The sequence below is a fragment of the Lepisosteus oculatus genome, chromosome 19 (assembly GCF_040954835.1).
Source record: "Lepisosteus oculatus isolate fLepOcu1 chromosome 19, fLepOcu1.hap2, whole genome shotgun sequence".
In the NCBI taxonomy this organism is placed as follows: domain Eukaryota; kingdom Metazoa; phylum Chordata; class Actinopteri; order Semionotiformes; family Lepisosteidae; genus Lepisosteus; species Lepisosteus oculatus.
Genome location: NC_090714.1, coordinates 14,453,186 through 14,471,097, shown reverse-complemented (window position 1 = coordinate 14,471,097; position 17,912 = coordinate 14,453,186). Strand labels below are relative to the sequence as shown.

The following is a 17,912-nucleotide window of genomic DNA, read 5'->3' as shown; positions in this document are numbered from 1 at the left end:
GTAATTTGACGAGGTTAATTAAGAAACGCAGAAATTTTTCCTTGGATGGAGGAGCCTGATTTTCCCAAGAAAACAATGCAAAATTGATATTTGAGAGCTATTGTACATTAGAACACAAGTCTGCTTTGACTGTATTCTCATTTTGATAATGATTGTTATACCAGTACTTTTCCCAGTGAGCAGACCTGAAAATGCCAAAAAGTGGAACAATACAGGGGCTAGAGATTATAAGTGACAGATCATTTCATGTCCTCTTTCAAAAACCTTTGTGCACAAGCTTAAATTCCTGATCTTTCCTTGATGTAAAGATGGTTTTCTTGCTTACTTCTCCCCCCCCGATTTGTTTGCAATTTACTTGTCCAAGACTGCAAGATTAATAAAACAAAATAATCCACCAGAGGAGGTGATGTCTATTTTGAATGTCAAGCAAATGTCTCGGTAGGAACAGATTTCTGGTCATGTTTGAGCACATTGATTGATATCCAGGTATCTTGTGCACTGCTGGTCTTCTGGAAACTCCAGACCAGTTTTTTTTTTCCCCCTTCTGTCACTGTGGACCCCATAATGAAATCCTCTTGCCAGCCCCCAGCCCTCACTAGTCTTGTCGGAGCCACATAACCCTGTGTTCACGGCCAGGCTCGAAGACTGGAGCCCCATTAATTCCGAGCAGCCTCCCTTTTTTTCTGCTTAGCTAACAGTTGGTGACACACCTGCTGTGGGCAGTGTTGCAGAAAGGTGAGCAGGACCTTCACAGACAGGCCAGGAGCAGCACACTGCCGAAGTGATGAGCGAGTGATGGATGGGCTCTCTCGCGCGCACGGCGCTGCCGAGCGAGAGAGGGGGCTGGGGGAGGAGGGAGAGGAGTGACGGGGAGTCGCAGGCAAAAAATCGGAACAAAGAGAAAAGGGAGATAAAGGAGACAGCAGATTGAAATCAAAAGGAAATTAAAAGAGTCGGACAAAAAAAAATTCCCATCAAAGAAAAAAGTAAAAATGTGAAGTTTATCAAGCAGTGTTGTGAAGTTGTATGTAAATACATTGAAGAAATATTATGGGGTTTAAAATGAACAGATTTCTATACACATAAGAAAATAGTGTTCAACTTCTATCTAGGCACATAGCCTAAAAGTTGGACAGATGTTGATTTTAAAGCACAAAGTAGTGCTAAAGGAATAATAAAATGACTAATTTTAGAAATGATTGTTAATATACAATAGATATCTTCCTGTGCGTACGTTGTCATTTTATGTAGTGTCTTGGTGTAACCACAATATGCCTTTACTATTAATGACTTTAATCATTGAACCAGAAGGATCACAGACGAGCCCTGTGTATATATCTACACATTCTGATGACTTTGAAAAGGCACACGTGACCACAAAGCCTGTGTTTAAAAATGCTTTATTTTTTTTTTCAGAGGTTTCAGAGCTGCGGTTAATAGTATGTTCTGCATGATTAGTTTCTCTAGTCAGTGTCCTGCTGAGTCCTCAAGTGTCCTCTGTCCCTTCTGTGTCCTCAAGTTTCCCTGTTCTCTGCCGCTTTCTCAGGGGAGATCCCCCATGGTCACACGCACACAAAGCACGTGCTGACTAGCAGAATGGAGCTTCAGAACAGCAGCTTCACTCAGCTGCACTTGTTGAACCTATCTGAATTGAAGTCTACTTCCTCTCCTTGCAAAGAAGTTTTGTTCGTAGGTCCTTATTTTCCCCCCATGGGCCCGCTTCCCACTCCATTGTTAGTGAAACAGTTGGGCGATGTGCCCATCGGCCCACTGGGTAATCTGGGCCTAATATATCAAATACACAGCCAATAACTTGGTAGAATACAACACTGCAATGACATGGACATACTGTAAGTATTTGTTTGTCTGCTGTTCACAACTGTGGACATGCAGTACATTGCTAGTCTGTTTCTATCAAGAAACCTTTGTTCATTTCTCTGCGTTTTTTGAGAACACTGTGATAAAGGTTATTGTACTACATCAAGTTTCATACATCTTTTGTACAATAAACAAAAAAGCAAATTTTGGCCCCTTAATGTGTCTGTCTTTTTATTATGCACTCCTCATCACTACTACAATGGAAGGAATGATTGAAGGGTAAAACTGTGAGCTGTCAGATATGCTGAAATCCCTTCAGTAATTACCAGGCCCAAAAAAGGAGATCCTGCTGCAAGACGTGATAGCAGACGTGCTGGACATCACCTACTGTCTTATTGGAGACCAACTTCACCCTTATATCTGTGGGAGGCCAGATTGCAGTGAATTTTTGAAGTGTAATGTAGGTGATTGAGATGGGGAACTGTGCCTTGGAGCCGAGATGGAGCAGAACAGCACTTCTAGTATAGTACCGGACATCAGCAAGAAACAAGAACTTCCTTTCCTGTGTCAAAGGTGCAGGTACAATGATATCTCAAAGTGGCAGTTTAATATACATATTGGGACCAAAGTTAAATGAGCGATAACTGTTCATTGGCCTGTGCTTTTTGAAATACTTTTAGGCCATTGGTATGCTCTACCTGCCTGTGCTGTTACAAGGTGGGGAGATGTATTAAATAGATGAGAGGGGGGATGGCATGGAATTTATTTTAGAACTTTAAATGTGTCAATTTTCATTCTGTGGTTTGTTTTGGAATCCAAATATCCTCAATGTGGGATTAATAAAGTATCCAAAGAGCCTGCGGGGCTCTTGAGTTTTTTTACAGGCTGTGATAGAACAGTTACTGTAGGAAAAAGCCGAAAAAAAGCCTGGGCTTGAAAGAGCTGAAGGGGGTTAAGTGTTTTGCAGGCTTGGCTGCCAGTGGCAGAGATGAATGACTGGAGCTGTCCTGGTGGGTAATGAAGGAGTTGAGGTGACTCTTTTGTCATTGATTATGAGGGTACAGAAGGGGCTGTCTAGGGGAGGCAGGGGCTCCCAGAGAGCACACCTTTGGCTGGGTCCCGAGAACGAGGTGTGCTGGCGATGGCCAAGATTTGACGGATCGAGGAGGCAGTGTGCGTCTGACCTGTCCTTCTGAAGCGGGACAGTTCAAATCGAGCCCGAGGCGTGGAGAGATGTTAGATGTTGAGCTGCGTCGTCTCAGCCCCGGGCTTCTCCGTCTTATTCTTCCATTTTTAATTTAGTTTTTCATTACTAACAGCCCCTGCTGTCCACTTTCTCCATCACAGCAGCCGTCTCGATCTTCCCATTGCCAGCCAACGAGAGTGATGGAGCAGATGCTGAGTGCTTGCACATAGCAGCAGCTGGAGGCTGTTCTTGTAAAAAAAAAAAAAAAAAAGATAAGACTGTCAGTCTTCTTACCTCAGTGTTTTCTCACTTCTGGACTGATACTTATCATACATGTAGACTTTGACAGTGAGAGTTTTATTAGGCAAATATTCCTGAGAAACTCAGACCTCATATTTAGAAATAAACAGCATTGTGTGGTTTATTTTTAATATCCAGTATTTTAATTGAGAAATTGATTGATTGGGCTGACAGATGTTTAACACCTCTTGGGAAGATTCTATACCCACTGTCACAATTACAAATTACTGACACTTAATTTTCCTTCTATTTCTTGCTTTGTTTTTCAATTGCTGTTCAATTTTCAGGGTTTTTGTTCGGGAGGCAGATATCAACTCCAAATCTGGTTGTATTAAGGGAATTAATAGTCAGAAAATTTTAAAGTACTTAGAATTATACATACTGTACATCTAACCATCAAGACACTTTTTATGAAAGTGAAAAACATTTCAGAACCAGATTTAAATTTTTAAAGTTTATTTTTCCATAAAATCTTTTTTTATGTACTATAACGTGTATCTTTCACAATAGTAAGGAGCATGTCATGGTAGAAAGATTAACGTCCGTGATCGTTTGGTTTAGAAGATTACTGTAGCCAGAGGCCACAAAAGAAAATGAAAAAGGAGAATCTGACAATGACTCATGTAGCAATAAAATACAGGGGTTTCTTTAGAAGTCAGTTTCTTCAAAACATTGCACACCCACCTGTCTCTCTCAAGCACAGACTGCAGGAAGGCAAAGGAAGAGAGGAGTCTGAGTGATACAGTGCATTCCAAGATTGTGTGTCGATGTGCTGTGTGTATTAAGCACAGACAAGGCTAGTGAAATTCTGCAGCTGGGTTTCTCACTTTATACTTCCTCCTTAGGCCCTGGGTGCTCTGTATAATATTAAGGAGGGCAGCCAAAGCACAAGGTGTCTTCTGTTATTCTCTCTGGCTCTGCAAATTGCTCTTCAAACATTCTTTAAGATCTCTTTATTAGCCATATACAATTTCTTGCATTAGGAATTTGTCTTTTTTTTCTTTCAGCTTGGCAATAGTTAATGGAATTATCTTTTAGTTCTGGTTAAGACCAAGCTAGAAAGAATCAGAAAGACCGCACACAAAGCAGAAACTGCCACAAAAAAAAATATCCAATGTGCCCTCTGGGTCTTTGTACTTGTTCACAGGAGGGTGCTGACCCTCACGACACAACAGCAATACCTCCTTAACTTCCAACTCGTCCCTGTCAGACGACTGGACATTGTGCGAAGCTCTAAAAAAAAAAAGGTGGTGATTTAAAAAAATGAAAAGAGTGATGTATTGTTTGAGCTAACAAATCATCAGAGCTTGTGGTACCTTACCCTTGGTAAAGGGAGTCACAGAGAGAGAGAGTAAGAGAGAGAGAGAGGGAATGAGCAACTGACTAAAGTGGATCCTTAGACTGGTGTCTTGAAGGCTTGGCTAGGAATCGGGGGGGGCTAGCTCTTTTTTCTCTTCTACCCCTCCCACCCTTGGCTCATATGGTGAGTTGAATCATTTTCAGTTTGAACGGTTTCTGTGCTGCGATACAGAAGAGCTGATGTCCCTAGTTTACTGTGGAATGAGGTGGCGTGCTTTTTCTAGGGAGGTGGGGAGCACTGTGGGCAGAGGTGACTAGAGGGTCCTAAAGATGGCAAGCCATATTTTATCTGGGAAGATGCGCGGTGTCTCCGTCGCCTGCGTGTTTCACACGATTTGATTGTGCAGGTTTTTTTTTTGCAGAGTGGGCCATTTTGCATCATTTTTGTTTCAGGCTTCAGTGATCTGAGAGCAGTAACGTGCCAAGCAGTGCAAACGTCTCTGGAAAGTGCTGCTCGAGAACGATTCACTATCAACATTATTTGATTGCATTGAGGTTGGTGAACTGACAAAAATATTTAGCATGCTGTCAGTTGCTTGCTATGTGCATATTATACAGTGCATATTTCCAGTTTAACTGTGTGAACATGATACAGGATTACATAATTGTAGTTTGATATTACATATTGTATGAGTCTCCGGTATCTGTAGAGTATTGTACAGTACTTTGGGACAGATAAACCAATTTACTATACTATAGCTCCATTTAATAATTTGCTTGGTGCACTATCATATAGTTAGTATCACTATCGTTTTGTGTTTTTATTTGTATAAACTGCGGTGAATTGCACAATCAAAGCACAAAATAAACATTGTCTTTTGGTAAAATCTAATTAAGTCTGTATACGCTATGCATTCAGGACTAACTATTGCAACTCCTGAGGACTGCATGACAGAAGGAATTCCTGCTGTTAGCAGCAGTAAGTGTCATCCAGCAGGTCTGGTGCGGAGAGACTGCTTATACAGTAAATGCTAAGAGTCAGGATGTGCCTGTCTTTGACAGGGAAGAGTCTCACAACCTAATTGAGGATGGATAATCCTTGCAATATAATTATAATTAATATAATCAACATTAAGTTATGAACAAACCTTCAAGAACATCTAGGTGTTGCTTTGTGTGTTTTTTTTTAAATGACAAATTGCAAATGGTTGACCTCCGCAGCAAAAATAAAGTAACACAGTTGTCCCTCTGCCTGTACTGTGCACTAACACTGCTTACTGAGAGGCACCCCAGGGATTGCAAGGCTCATGTTTATTTTGAGCTGGGTGCTATCAATGAATTACCAAGACAGTGAACTCGGAGCGAGTCATGACTTCAATTACATTCTAGAGACATGCATCGTTATCAGAGCATCTCCCTCTTTGCTCATTTGCAGCCCTGAGCTGTATGCATTTCTGAAAAGTTTCTGATTTGCCATTGTGTTCTTGAGCTTGGTGTCCAGCTGAATAAAAATGAATGTGAATGTGAGGCCCCTGGGAGTTTTAGAAAGTAAATACTGTAAGCAATTCTATGTGCACTATACAGTATGTACTGTAAGTCTGCATTTAACCTGGGTGGTTTTCCAACCGACCGGTAAGCTTCAATACTGCAAGCAGTGCAGTAAATTATAGCCTGATTGCTATCCTGATATTCCTTAATGCAGTCGAAGTGCTCTAATATTTCTACAAATGAATTTCTTAAACATCAGAAGCTTCATTTGTTGTATGATAGGACTGTGAAATATGTCAGCACAATAAAATCTTTTCTGTTCTGTCCAGTGCGATTTAGTATGCTGAGCTCTTTTGCCCACACAACCACTGCTTACGTAAATGTCCTTTTCGAAGTGGAGTGTGCCACGGTAGATATCCTTTTCTTAATCCTTGATTAATTAAATGCCTCCATTCATTAACTACTGTCCTTTCAAAGCTCTTACACAAGGTAAGTATATTCTATACAGAGACATCCATGTAGCTAATGTCTACTGAGCCCTGGGACCTTGATACATGGTTACATGTGCAACACTGTTTCTTTAGAATACAGAAGTCACAGCACTCGGAGGTGCTCATAGCTGTCCTCTTTTGTGAAGGTTTAACCTTAGATTGGAAGCATAGGCATTCTTGAATCCACTGCCACACCATGACAATACCTGTCCTTGGAAATCGCTCGTATTCGTATGAGATGCCTTTGTTCCCTACTCATTTGCTTTAGTGTACTGCTGCGACAGCACAGAAAAAGGACAGAGGGGTAACACCATAGCTAGCTAACCTGCTAACTGGATTGCTTACCATGCTATTATCTCGGCACAAGATGGTAATATTTGTAAACACTGGTCGATGGTTTGGGTATACTCATATCTCCAGTAGAGTGCCAGAGGAAAGCAATAGAAGATAAAGTGTAGTCTGGTGCAAGAGCTGCAGAATTAAATTGTACAAGTTCACGATTCATTTGGAGTGCTGATTGCAATATCGCTGTTATGGGAATCAGAACAATATGATACCGCAAACCTCTGTGTAACGAAGCAACATGCCCAGGCTGTGTAATAGGATTCATTAATCAGTTCATTAAATTCAAATAAATATTGCTCCAGATCTGGTTTGTTAATTTTGCTTTTGTTTTAAGTGATTAATGGGATTGAAATCTTAGTTAATAAAGGATTATTAAAATTAAGTCTAATTGTAATTCTTTGTGCACCAGTATAAACTTTATTCAAATACACATGCACAGATAAAATGACATAAATACATTAAGATAAAGACACGGCAATTAGAGATCGTGGGAGCTAGGTTACCTATGAATGTATTTGCCTGGAGATTTTCCTTATTCTTACAGAGTGACAGTTCATCAAAATTTATATTTGTTATATTCTATGGATTTATCTAGCTGGAAAAGATTTTTCTCATGCACCCAGACAGTTACAGTTCAATCAATTCTGTGAGTTGTTCTTAGTTAATTGCAACAATGATCAGTCTGTGATACTCAGCCCCAGTTTTTACAAGAAGAGCTGACTGGTGTTAAACACCTCTAAATAAGATGAATAGGGCTTATATTACCATTTCAAATGTACCAGAACAAAATCAATAAAGCTTTTTCAACTAAGAAATTAGAACTACTCTGAATGTGTTGTGTATTTGTACTTCTTGTGCTACCTTGACCAATTAAGGATGTTAATAATTCCTGGTAAGCACACATTTCAATTAAAGATAAGTGGGTTGCATTGACTCTTGACTCTGGTCTTGACTATAAAAGTCTCATTCTGATTAATTTAGAGATGAATTAAAGAAAAAAACAGAATATTAATGGTATCCTTTACTAACAAGAAAAAATAAAGATTACGTTCATATTAATCCTGTATACGTTTGAAAAAAATCCACCAACCAGTTTGTGAGATTGGAAGTCTGGCATTATGGAAATGGGTTAGAACTTTTGATCCTGGGTTTTCACAGAAAGTATTGGGCATCTCTTTTAGGATGCTGTTAAATTATGACATAAGGGCTTATTTTAGTGCTGTCTATCAGTTTTGCAACTGAAAAATCTTGATTGGTACCATAATAAAAAAAACGTGTGGTAAATGGTGGCACGTTGGCACAGAAGTTAGCATTGCTGCCTCGTAGCACTGGGGTCCTGGGTTCAATTTTGGACTTGGGGTGCTCTCTTAGTGGAGATGGTATGTTCTCCCCATGTTTGTGTGGCCTCCTCCAGGTGCTGTGGTTTCTTCCAGCAGTCCGGAAACATACTTGTAGGTTCATTAGCTTCTGGACAATTGGCCCCGGTGTTAGTGTCTGTTCTGTTCTGTCCAGGGTGTTACCCTGCGTGGCACCCATTGCTTAAAGATCCCAGTCTCCACCACTACCCTGGATTGGAAAAGCAGTTAGAAAACGGATGGGTATTAAAAAAAATACCTCTCGAATCCGCATTAAGAATTCTTAAACTTAACATCGGCCTTGTGACTGCTGTATGAGAAAATGGATCCACATACTTTTCTAAGAAAGACATAATTCAAACTCCAAATCAGCATTGATATTGTTTTCTTTTTTCTTTGTATTTTGTAAACACAGAATGGTTTTCAGAATTTATACTGGAGAGCTGTTACCTTTTTAGACTCTTGGCATCAGTAATGTTGCTGCCATAGTAACATGTACCTCAACCAGATGGCCCGTTTGCTCCATACTTTTCCCAGTAGCCTTTGTTCTCACTTTCTTGCTAAATACCCAGTTTTGATCCAAACATCTCAATATTTAGTTGCTACTAGAACGTGTAAATATTATATTCCGTTAGAATTATTTCTAATCTTTCATGATTTACATTTTATCAGAATGTGCATGTTTAACTTTGGAATAAGCAAACATTCGGCTAAACCATCTATTTTGAGGCTGAGATTCTTTCACACTGTATCAGATTGTAACATCATGTTCAATTCATATTAAATAGTAATCAAGCTGCGTAATATGAAATATTAAAGCTTAAATACAAGTTCATTAGCTGTGGTTGTTTGAGTTAGCTGGCGCCTTTTAAAATTTAGTGCATTCAGTAGACTCGTAGCTTCAATAGACTTTGAACTTAATGACCCACAAACCTATAAATATAAGACATGACAGCAGCTAGGCCATTTTATCAGATAACAGAAGAACAGGAAAGCAGGACTGCGTTGGTAGTTGGGTGGGAGACATCATAATAAATTGAGCTGTTGGATGAGGTGTTCCTTGACCACAGAGTAGCTCCTTTCCTTCTGAACCCAGTAGTTAAGCCAAGGTCCTGTCCACCACACAGGCATTAAAAATCGCTGTGGCAGAAATGTTCCAGAAAAGCAGAATGAAATTGAAAGTCATCCTAACTAAAGACTGTTACACAAAAAATACAAGCAGCACCTCCATTATTTTCTTCACGCCATTTATGAGTAAGAAGTGTCCAATCGCGTGCAAAGAATTCATTTACTACAGGCACTATCCTGGTGGAAACCAGCTTCGCTCAAGGCCATTCATCATCATGTTTTTCTTTTCCACAAAGATCTTTTTGTTTTTACTATAAAAATGCGAATTGACTTATTAAACTATCAGTGATGAAGCTCCTGAAAAAGAATCCTGCTATCTTTTTTTTTTAAGGGTTTAATAGTGATTAACATTTTTTGGAACACGGAGGGCAAAGGAAAGAGGAATGTGAAAGCAGTAAAGAGAAATGAGAAAAGCAGATATCTAGTGCACTGGAATATATTTTTCTGATGGTTTATGTTCAGTGGAGCCCTATGTTGCTTAGCTTTTGTGTACCCCTCCCCTAACCTTATCTAATTCATTGTACAGAAACTAACCCTTAGAGCACAGAACATATTTAGAAGATGGCTGAAGTAGTTCAGGCGGGGAGCTGCGTCAGCATGCGTAGGCTGCAAAGGAACAAGTTAAAGGTTTATTCCGTGCTGAAAAGAGAAGAAAGGCTGTCACACCCGAAGAAGGCTCCACAGCCGAAACGATGTTTCCTTTCTTCTCTTTTGTTCTGTTCTCCCCAGACCTGACATCATAGCCTTATAGCATGGCTGTTGGACAGGCTTATGGAGATGGCATTAAGTCTTGGGCGTCCTTGCTTTTTTATGATTTCACTTGCCGTGCTTCCTTGAAACATCCTTCAAAATTCATTAAATCAAATATAAAGGTAACACCAATACACCAAACATGCAGCCAGCAATTTGTAGGTGCCTCAAAACTTTGATTTAAAGAGTTCTTACCACACAAGCTTGTGACTACATGTGGCTCTCTCAGCCCTTCTTTCCAATGAGTATAATAGTTGGTTTATTGATTGTCGCTATTATGCCATAACAGGATAAGTCCTTCAATTATTTGTTTTCCATGTCCCCCCACAGAATTCTCCTGATGTGTGCAGTACTACCAGTTTCTTAATTCTGGTTTCCTAGAAGGTGCAAAACCCATGAGATGTGACTGTAACATCATTTTGGGCCCAATTACCCTGTGTGTGTGCAACAATACTTCAATATGGGAATTATAATGAAGTTTACGTCTTCCATTACAGTAAGTGGTCGATTTAGTAGTCCTTATCAACTACTTTACCCCCAGCTGACTTACACAAGAAATCTCGGCTACCCGCAAAATTAAGTAAAGACTTTCGTAACAAATGTGTTTCAGTAATGTAAAGGAATTTACAGAATGAGCATGTTACAGGCTCATACAGTATATGGTTTCCCCATATGCCGTAGTTTTGGGTTTATGGAGGCAAAGCAACTTTATGGCAGGGGTTTGTCATACAGTAGCGGAGCCAAGTTTGCCTCTGAAAATATGAAGACACAGGCCGCCTCAATGCCCCTGGGTTTTAAGTAAAAGGGTCCTGGAGCTGCATGAATTCCTTGGTCAGCCTGACAAGCCCTTTCTTTAGATCAGTGGCTGATAAAGGTGAAAATAAAAAAAAAGTCTGCACAAGACATAAAATGTAGCATCCCTGCCTTTCTAAGAAGGTTTTAGAAGAACTCTCCCTTGTGTAAAAAAGAGAAAAGGGAAATAGGTTTTCTTTTTTTTTAATTACACCAACAGCTTTTGATAAGTGTTCTTTTTGAAGTCCGGTACTTCCTAATTGTCTCGACTAATACCTTTGGACCCCTGTGCTCTGTTTCATTATCGGTGACATTTGATTTAGTCAGCTGTTCCTTTAGAGTCTGCACTCTGATGGGTTTAAATGGATGAAAAATTAGCAATAAAAAGGGATTTTTTTAATGGGCATCATGGGACTTCTGGAGTGTGCAGTCAATTTGTTTGTGTGCTTATCAGTGCTGCGCTTGAAGGTTTCCTTGTTAATGGAGGCTGTGTTAACATAACATAACATCGCTTTATTAGCCCTATACAATTTCTTGCATTAGGAATTCGTCTTTTCGCATACCCCAGCTTGCTCTCTGTGAGACGCACAGACAGGGAGAGAAGCCTGGGGTCAGAGCGCAGGGTCAGCCATTGTACAGCGCCCCTGGAGCAGTTAATGCTACAGTATTACCCATACCTATCTTGATTTAATGAGACTTCATTTTTTGTTTCTGTTACTTATCTTAAATTTTAATTGTCATAATTTTTTTCCCATCTACGACACAGTTCTGGGTAATAGGACCAGGTTACTAAATTCCGATTGATTGAAACGTAACCCTGTCCCTAGATTCCAGGTAGACTATTCGTGTTGCTTTAGTGAAACAGAACAAATTAAACCCGCAGCAGGTTAAATGTGTTGGCAACATCTAGGCCAGACGGTGCTTCTCCTTTAGGAATGTAATTTTAAATTGAGCAAAGCACTCATTCCTGGATTCTGGCCACCTGAAAGGGAATGCTGCAGCACAACTTGTCCTCAACTTTGTCACATATGGTCCTGCAGAAAAGTGCCTCCAATTCCATTGCACTGTAGTGCGCTTTGTAGGACCAGACTCTTCGTATGCATTTTTTTAATTCCAAGGGTCCAGATGTTTGTACTTGTCTGTGTATACGGCTAACGCAGAATTAATGGATGTTAGGGGACTGGAGCCCTGACATATAGAGACCGTTACTGGCACAGCTTCAGAAGATCACACAGAGAGAGGGAGTTGTAGAGAGAGGGAGAGAGGAGCTACAGATGAAGGGCACCCACTGTTTAGAGATGCACAGGAGGGAAGAGGTATTCTTAGTATCAGAAGGGACAGTGGAGGACATGCCATGACTGTGAAGGGACAAGAAGACTAATTAATGAGCCTTTGGGAGCTGGGGCCAGTTACGACAGCCTTAAAGCTGCAGTGCTCTGCATCTCAGCCTGGGCTTCCTTGAACATGCTGTACTGTATGTAGCCTTTTGTCTGAGTACTTCTGTACTACACTACATATGATATATAATATCAATGCCAAATGTTAGTGTACCTTAGGAATAATATTCAAGGTATCTTTATTGGGTAAAGAAGCTTTCACTTTGAAGTGTATACTGTACATGAGACAAAGTAATGAATCATGCTCTTTTTATTATATATATTTTATTGTTCAAACATCTACTAAACAAACCCAAAATACGTTTTTTAAAGTTGAACGTCCTTCACTTTATGAAATGAGCTGGCTCTGTGAGGGTGAATGCTATTTCTAATTGAGCTCATGGATGTACCCAACACTTACAACTGAACCCGGATCATACTGAATTAACACTGGTTTATAGTATAGTAAATACCTATTTCTTTGTCTCCTGTTATGGTCTTCAAAGTTTAGTTCTTTGTATTATATGACAACATTCTTAGTGCTATTTGATGTAATATGTGGACAGGAAATTGACAGTATATAAACGACCTCACTAGAAATTCTCCTTATAAGATAATTCACAATTTGGCAAATGAACTTGAACTTTATTGCCATATCTAACCGGTACATGTAGTAGTACGATGGAATTCTTACAGAAATTCTCTCGATTGTAAAAAGTGTAAAACACAAAGTGCAGACAGGGCATTAAGACAATACACAAATAAACAGTAGACAATATACAAGTAAACAAGCAAACATTTTGAAAGTAAGCAATGCAGCCATGTGAACCCTGACTGCAGATGCACAGTAAATAAAAGAAATTACAGTCAGGTAGATGGTGTAGGTGTGGTCTGAGGTGAATGACCAAGTGTGTTCGCCAACCGCACCGCTTGTGGGTGGAAGCTTTTAAAGAATCTGGTGGTAAGTGATTGTGAAACTCTGCAAAGATAATTATGGATTTAACTGAAACGTTATGACTATAACCTTGAGAAAAGAGGTTTCTTGTTGCAACTTTGTCTATTTGTGTTGTGTTCGCTAAATTGAAAATTCCAACTCCTAAAGCATCGAAACACCAAACACTGAGGTTATTAAAAACTACTCCTGCTCCTAGAAATCCATAATAAGAAGCATGTTTTTAACCCTAACCCAATTAGATAGAGGTCTCCTCCTGATGTGATTTTGCCCTTGACAGATAATAGATTCCTTTTGTGCATTTTATCTGCAATACGCAGGTTCCAAAAGGAAACAATGTCTGAAAATAAGTTTAGAAAAGGAATAGATCTGCAATAACCATGCTAAGCATTCAGTATGTTAAGAGCACTATGAAAGCATCCAAATTCCTTTGACTGAGCTTCACGTTAACTTTAGGAGCAAAACTGCTCCAGTTAATTGGAAAAAAAAGATTTTAGAATTCTCCCAATAATTCTTTTTTTTTAAACAAAATTGGAACCGCTTTCAGTTTCTGCCCTCTACTGGCCATTGGGCGGCTGCAAAGCTGTCCTGCGTTTCGGTGTTCTGTATTCTGTTGATCAATAGAAGCCTGTTCCTCTTTTCGGAGGTTTCTGACAGGCCTCTAGGCCTGTCAGTGATTTCTGGGAGGTCTGGCTCACTCGTCAGCCACGTTGCAACATTGATTTAAATAAAGACGTGTGAATAATGTTCCTAATTAGCGACTAGAACTTGTCATCATTAGTTTGTTTACAAAGGTAACACAGGCCTTGATGCTAGCAGATGCCAGTGCTGTTGGTAGCTTTGCGTACAGGCACGTGGAGGCAATTAGTGGGATGGAGAAAAGCATCTGCTTTCTTCATGTCTCAGAACCACTTCTTGGGGTAAGCTGGGCTCCATAAAGAGATACCATCTTCATCTTTGTGGTCTGTTACCCATCTTAACTTCCTCTTGTCGGGTATTTGATAGCCATCATGTTGTGTGCTATTTCTCTGAAGTGCGATTAGTGATTTGCAATAAAACTATATTCAAACCGTTTTGCAAACGACGGCGATTTCACTTGATGTTCAGTGAAACTTTCCCTTGACGTTTCACAAGTTGTTGTTTCTGAAATGAGTGATGCTGTCTGTTACCCACTTCAACTGCACACACACAGAACCAGCACCAACAGCTAACAAAATTACGACAGTCCAAATTGAAGCACACCTCTGCCTGTAACACGTTTTTTCTGAGCAATGCATAATAAAATGCATCTGACAGGTGTAGAATCTGTAGCATTACACTGTTGTACTATCTGAGTGTAAAATTATTTCTTAAACATGAGTGTTTAAGGCTTCTGAAGAAATAATATATGCTGTAGTCATACAGACATTTATTCCAGGGAGATACACAAAAGCTAATCATGTTTACAATAAATGGTGACAATTGCCACATGAGTGATATAAATGATAAATTGGTTTATTATTCCAACCATTCTAAGAAAGAAATTTGGAAACAGCAATGTTCAATGTTTTGAAAGGAAAAGGGAGAAATGCAGTTACTGTACATCGAGCCCTGTAACTGCATACACTGTACAGTACATAAAGTAAATGCCCTTACAGTATACAGCAGTTCCGCTTCATAACTGTGGGTGTCATGCTCTTAAGACTCCTACAGTAACTCAATTTAAAGTTTCCAACCAGGGTTTGCTATAAAATGGTTTAGAGAGACTTGTGACAGTACTGTATTTGTAGCACTCAATAGTTCTTATTCTTAATTCTTGAGAATTCTTACTTATTGCAAGAAATATACCCCTTTATAAAGAGATGCATTACCTAGTACAAAGAAATCTATGAAGGAAAGAATTGCCCTCTGTAACTCCAAAGTAAAAGTAATGCCTTTTTGAATGGTTTTCTTTGTCCCCATCTGGTATTGTGCTACACTGTTCTGTGAGCTACTGTATATACTGTACAGAAGAAGGCTTTGAAGTGACACAATATTTGAACCATGTTATTTTGGGCCTGAGTGTTTTTTTTTCACCCTGAGAGACTTACCTTCTGATTCCAAAATAATCTTTCATGGGCATTGATTGATGAATCGCTGAGCTCTTCGGCTGGTGCAACGTGAGTGTTTGTTCACTCTTGCGCTGTCAGAAGACCCATATGGAGTGTGTTAGGACAGCAGTAGAGTTCATTCTTCCCCACTGCTGGTACAGTGACTACATCAGAACTCGTACAAGAAACAACCGAAGCACATTTCGTTAGGAATGGCAGGATAGCACTATAGTGTGCGACAGTAAAATGCCGAAACACGTTGCTGCTCTCTGAACTTGCTGTATTGCAAATGTGCTTTGAGTGACCATGATACATAAATACAATGGAAATTGATAGCTGGTACTCAAGGTTTATTTTTTTTATGGTATCATAACTGAATATTATGAGAGCTTCAGATCAGCTTTGATTGCAGATCTTGCTGTTTATTGTTTTTAAAAATACTGAAAACTGTAAAAGAAAAAAATCAGAATCACATAAACTGACAACACAATATGTGTCTTAGAGATATCTTAACACCACACAACGAGAATTCAGGGTGCATCTCATGGTTCTTAGCATGAACCCCAAAACTCAATAATGTAGTTTCTTGGAACGTGTGTATTCTTACACTATCATCAAAAGATGGATGAGCGAGCTGGGATGTACTGTCATAGAGATCAGCAACAGCATAGTAGGTTATGGGCCTTTGGTTCCTATACGCAGAGGATGCTGTCGAAGACACTGGTTGCTGCCAGTCAGTGATGTACATTGCATTTTTCTAAGGTCTTCTCGATCAATTCTGCTTGAGAATGCTAAATTTGATTCAAGTATCAACACATACTGTATAAATGCAGAGATGGGGGAAACCCAAGTGCTGGGTGGCTGGTGTGTCTGCATTCCAACACAGCTCTCAACAGTTCCTCAGCTGATCGGATCCTGTGCTTTGAAGGGAAAAAAACCTGCAGAATACCAGTCCTTCAGGATCAGGATTGCCCAGGCCCGTGTTAAGGGGTAATACAAAGTCAATAATGATTTACCTTTTGGTCTGTTTAGCTTTCTGATCTCAAAAACTACATTACAAAAAGAAGACAAATTATGCTAAAAATAAGTTCACGCCATCACTGCCTTTTCAAATGAGCAAACATTTACAACGGGCATTTAAGATAAGTAGAAAAAACATGGAAGGTGGAGAAATGATACAGAACTAAAACAATCATTTTATTTTTTACAACCGCAGGTCTACAGAATACAGATCCAACTCTTACCTAGGTTTTTTGGCCTTTGTTTACTCTGATGTTTAACACAGTACAGAACTAGTTCATGTGAATTTAGACTCTGCACCAGTGGAATTCAGTGTTGTCAGAAAAGCCACGTTGAAAGGTCACTGGTCTAATTGGGCCCTTCTGCTGACAGATTCAAATTAACATATTGAAATTACTGGGGCTGAAACCAGTGCATGCGTCTTGTCTAAAATAATTTCCTTCCTTGGGTCACTGCAAAGAAAAAGTAAAAATATAGGCTGTTGTCATGCAATTTGCACAATGGAGCCTTCGCCTAATTTAATGTCGGGAATATGCTGAGCAGTCCTCTGTGAGTCACCTGTCACAAGTGACTTCCAAATGACTATGTAACAAAGCAGAACCTATTAAAGTTTCGGTTTCCCTTTTGTAATTTCATGTTTAGTGAGGAGACTTCCCTTGTATAACACAAATCAATTACTATATGGATGTCAAATGTTTTTGATAAGTTCTTTCACAGGGCCAATTGATTTGTTACCAGATTCTCAGATCTATGGAGAACCTTTGGAATTTCCCATTATTTGGAAAAGTCATCTTTCACTGAAGGGGTCCTGTAACCACCAGCTGCCAGAGGTCGCTCATGTTGAGGTCCACTGGCTATTGAGTTCACGTGGAGGGAATCTGCTGATTGTCCCAGGCTGTGGCTGAGGGTCTCCACGGGCCCACTGGCTAGAAGTCATAAAGAGCAGCTTCAGAAAGCTGAGAGTCAAACACTTTCATCAGTTACAAGGAGAAACCCTTCAGCTCTTAGATTTTTTTCCGCACTGAAAAGTCCAAAAAGAGCTCTTCCTTTCCTTCAGAAGAGTCCATGCTAAAGAATAAAGCTAAAATGTTTTGCTCTAGATGTTTTAGTAGCCTGTTTTTGTATCCCAAAGAAAAAGTTTGAAATGTGCAATGTGCGATCTTCTCCCTCTTTTCTCTTTCCATCCCATCAGAACGTGCAGTGGAGATGGCATAACATCTCCTGACAATGATATGACTTCATCTCTACCGAATGTGTTGGCTGTAGCAAAATCCATAAGACTATGAATCTGCTTCCTGGATACCTTTCACATTGCACTCAGTTTTCTCACTGTTTCTCAGCATTATTGCATCATGAAAGAATCTAAAACCATCATCATAGCCTTCATGCATTCTAGTTTTAATGCAAGGAAAGAATGTCCAAGCCACGTGTAAAAAGCCATGGAAAGTTTCATGGAAAAGACAAGTCATTTCTCTGAGTAAAGCACACTGTATATAGTCTACATTTAGAACACAGGATCCGTGCTTATTTTGGCCTCAGAGAT

General features: G+C 39.7%; 1 protein-coding gene across 17 annotated transcripts in view; it reads left to right on the top strand.

Moving 5' to 3' along the window:
* Positions 1–17,912, top strand: part of rbfox1 (RNA binding fox-1 homolog 1) — a 644,474-nt gene that overhangs the window by 124,172 nt on the left and 502,390 nt on the right. Inside the window, exon 1 of one of the 17 annotated variants that reach the window (XM_015360476.2) lies at positions 4,701–4,787. The exons of the other annotated variants lie outside the window; for them this stretch is intronic. Coding sequence (XP_015215962.1) covers positions 4,785–4,787 — 3 coding nt within the window. The 5' untranslated portion in view covers positions 4,701–4,784. Of the gene's footprint in view, positions 1–4,700; positions 4,788–17,912 lie in introns of those variants that run through there. 17 annotated transcript variants of the gene reach the window in all.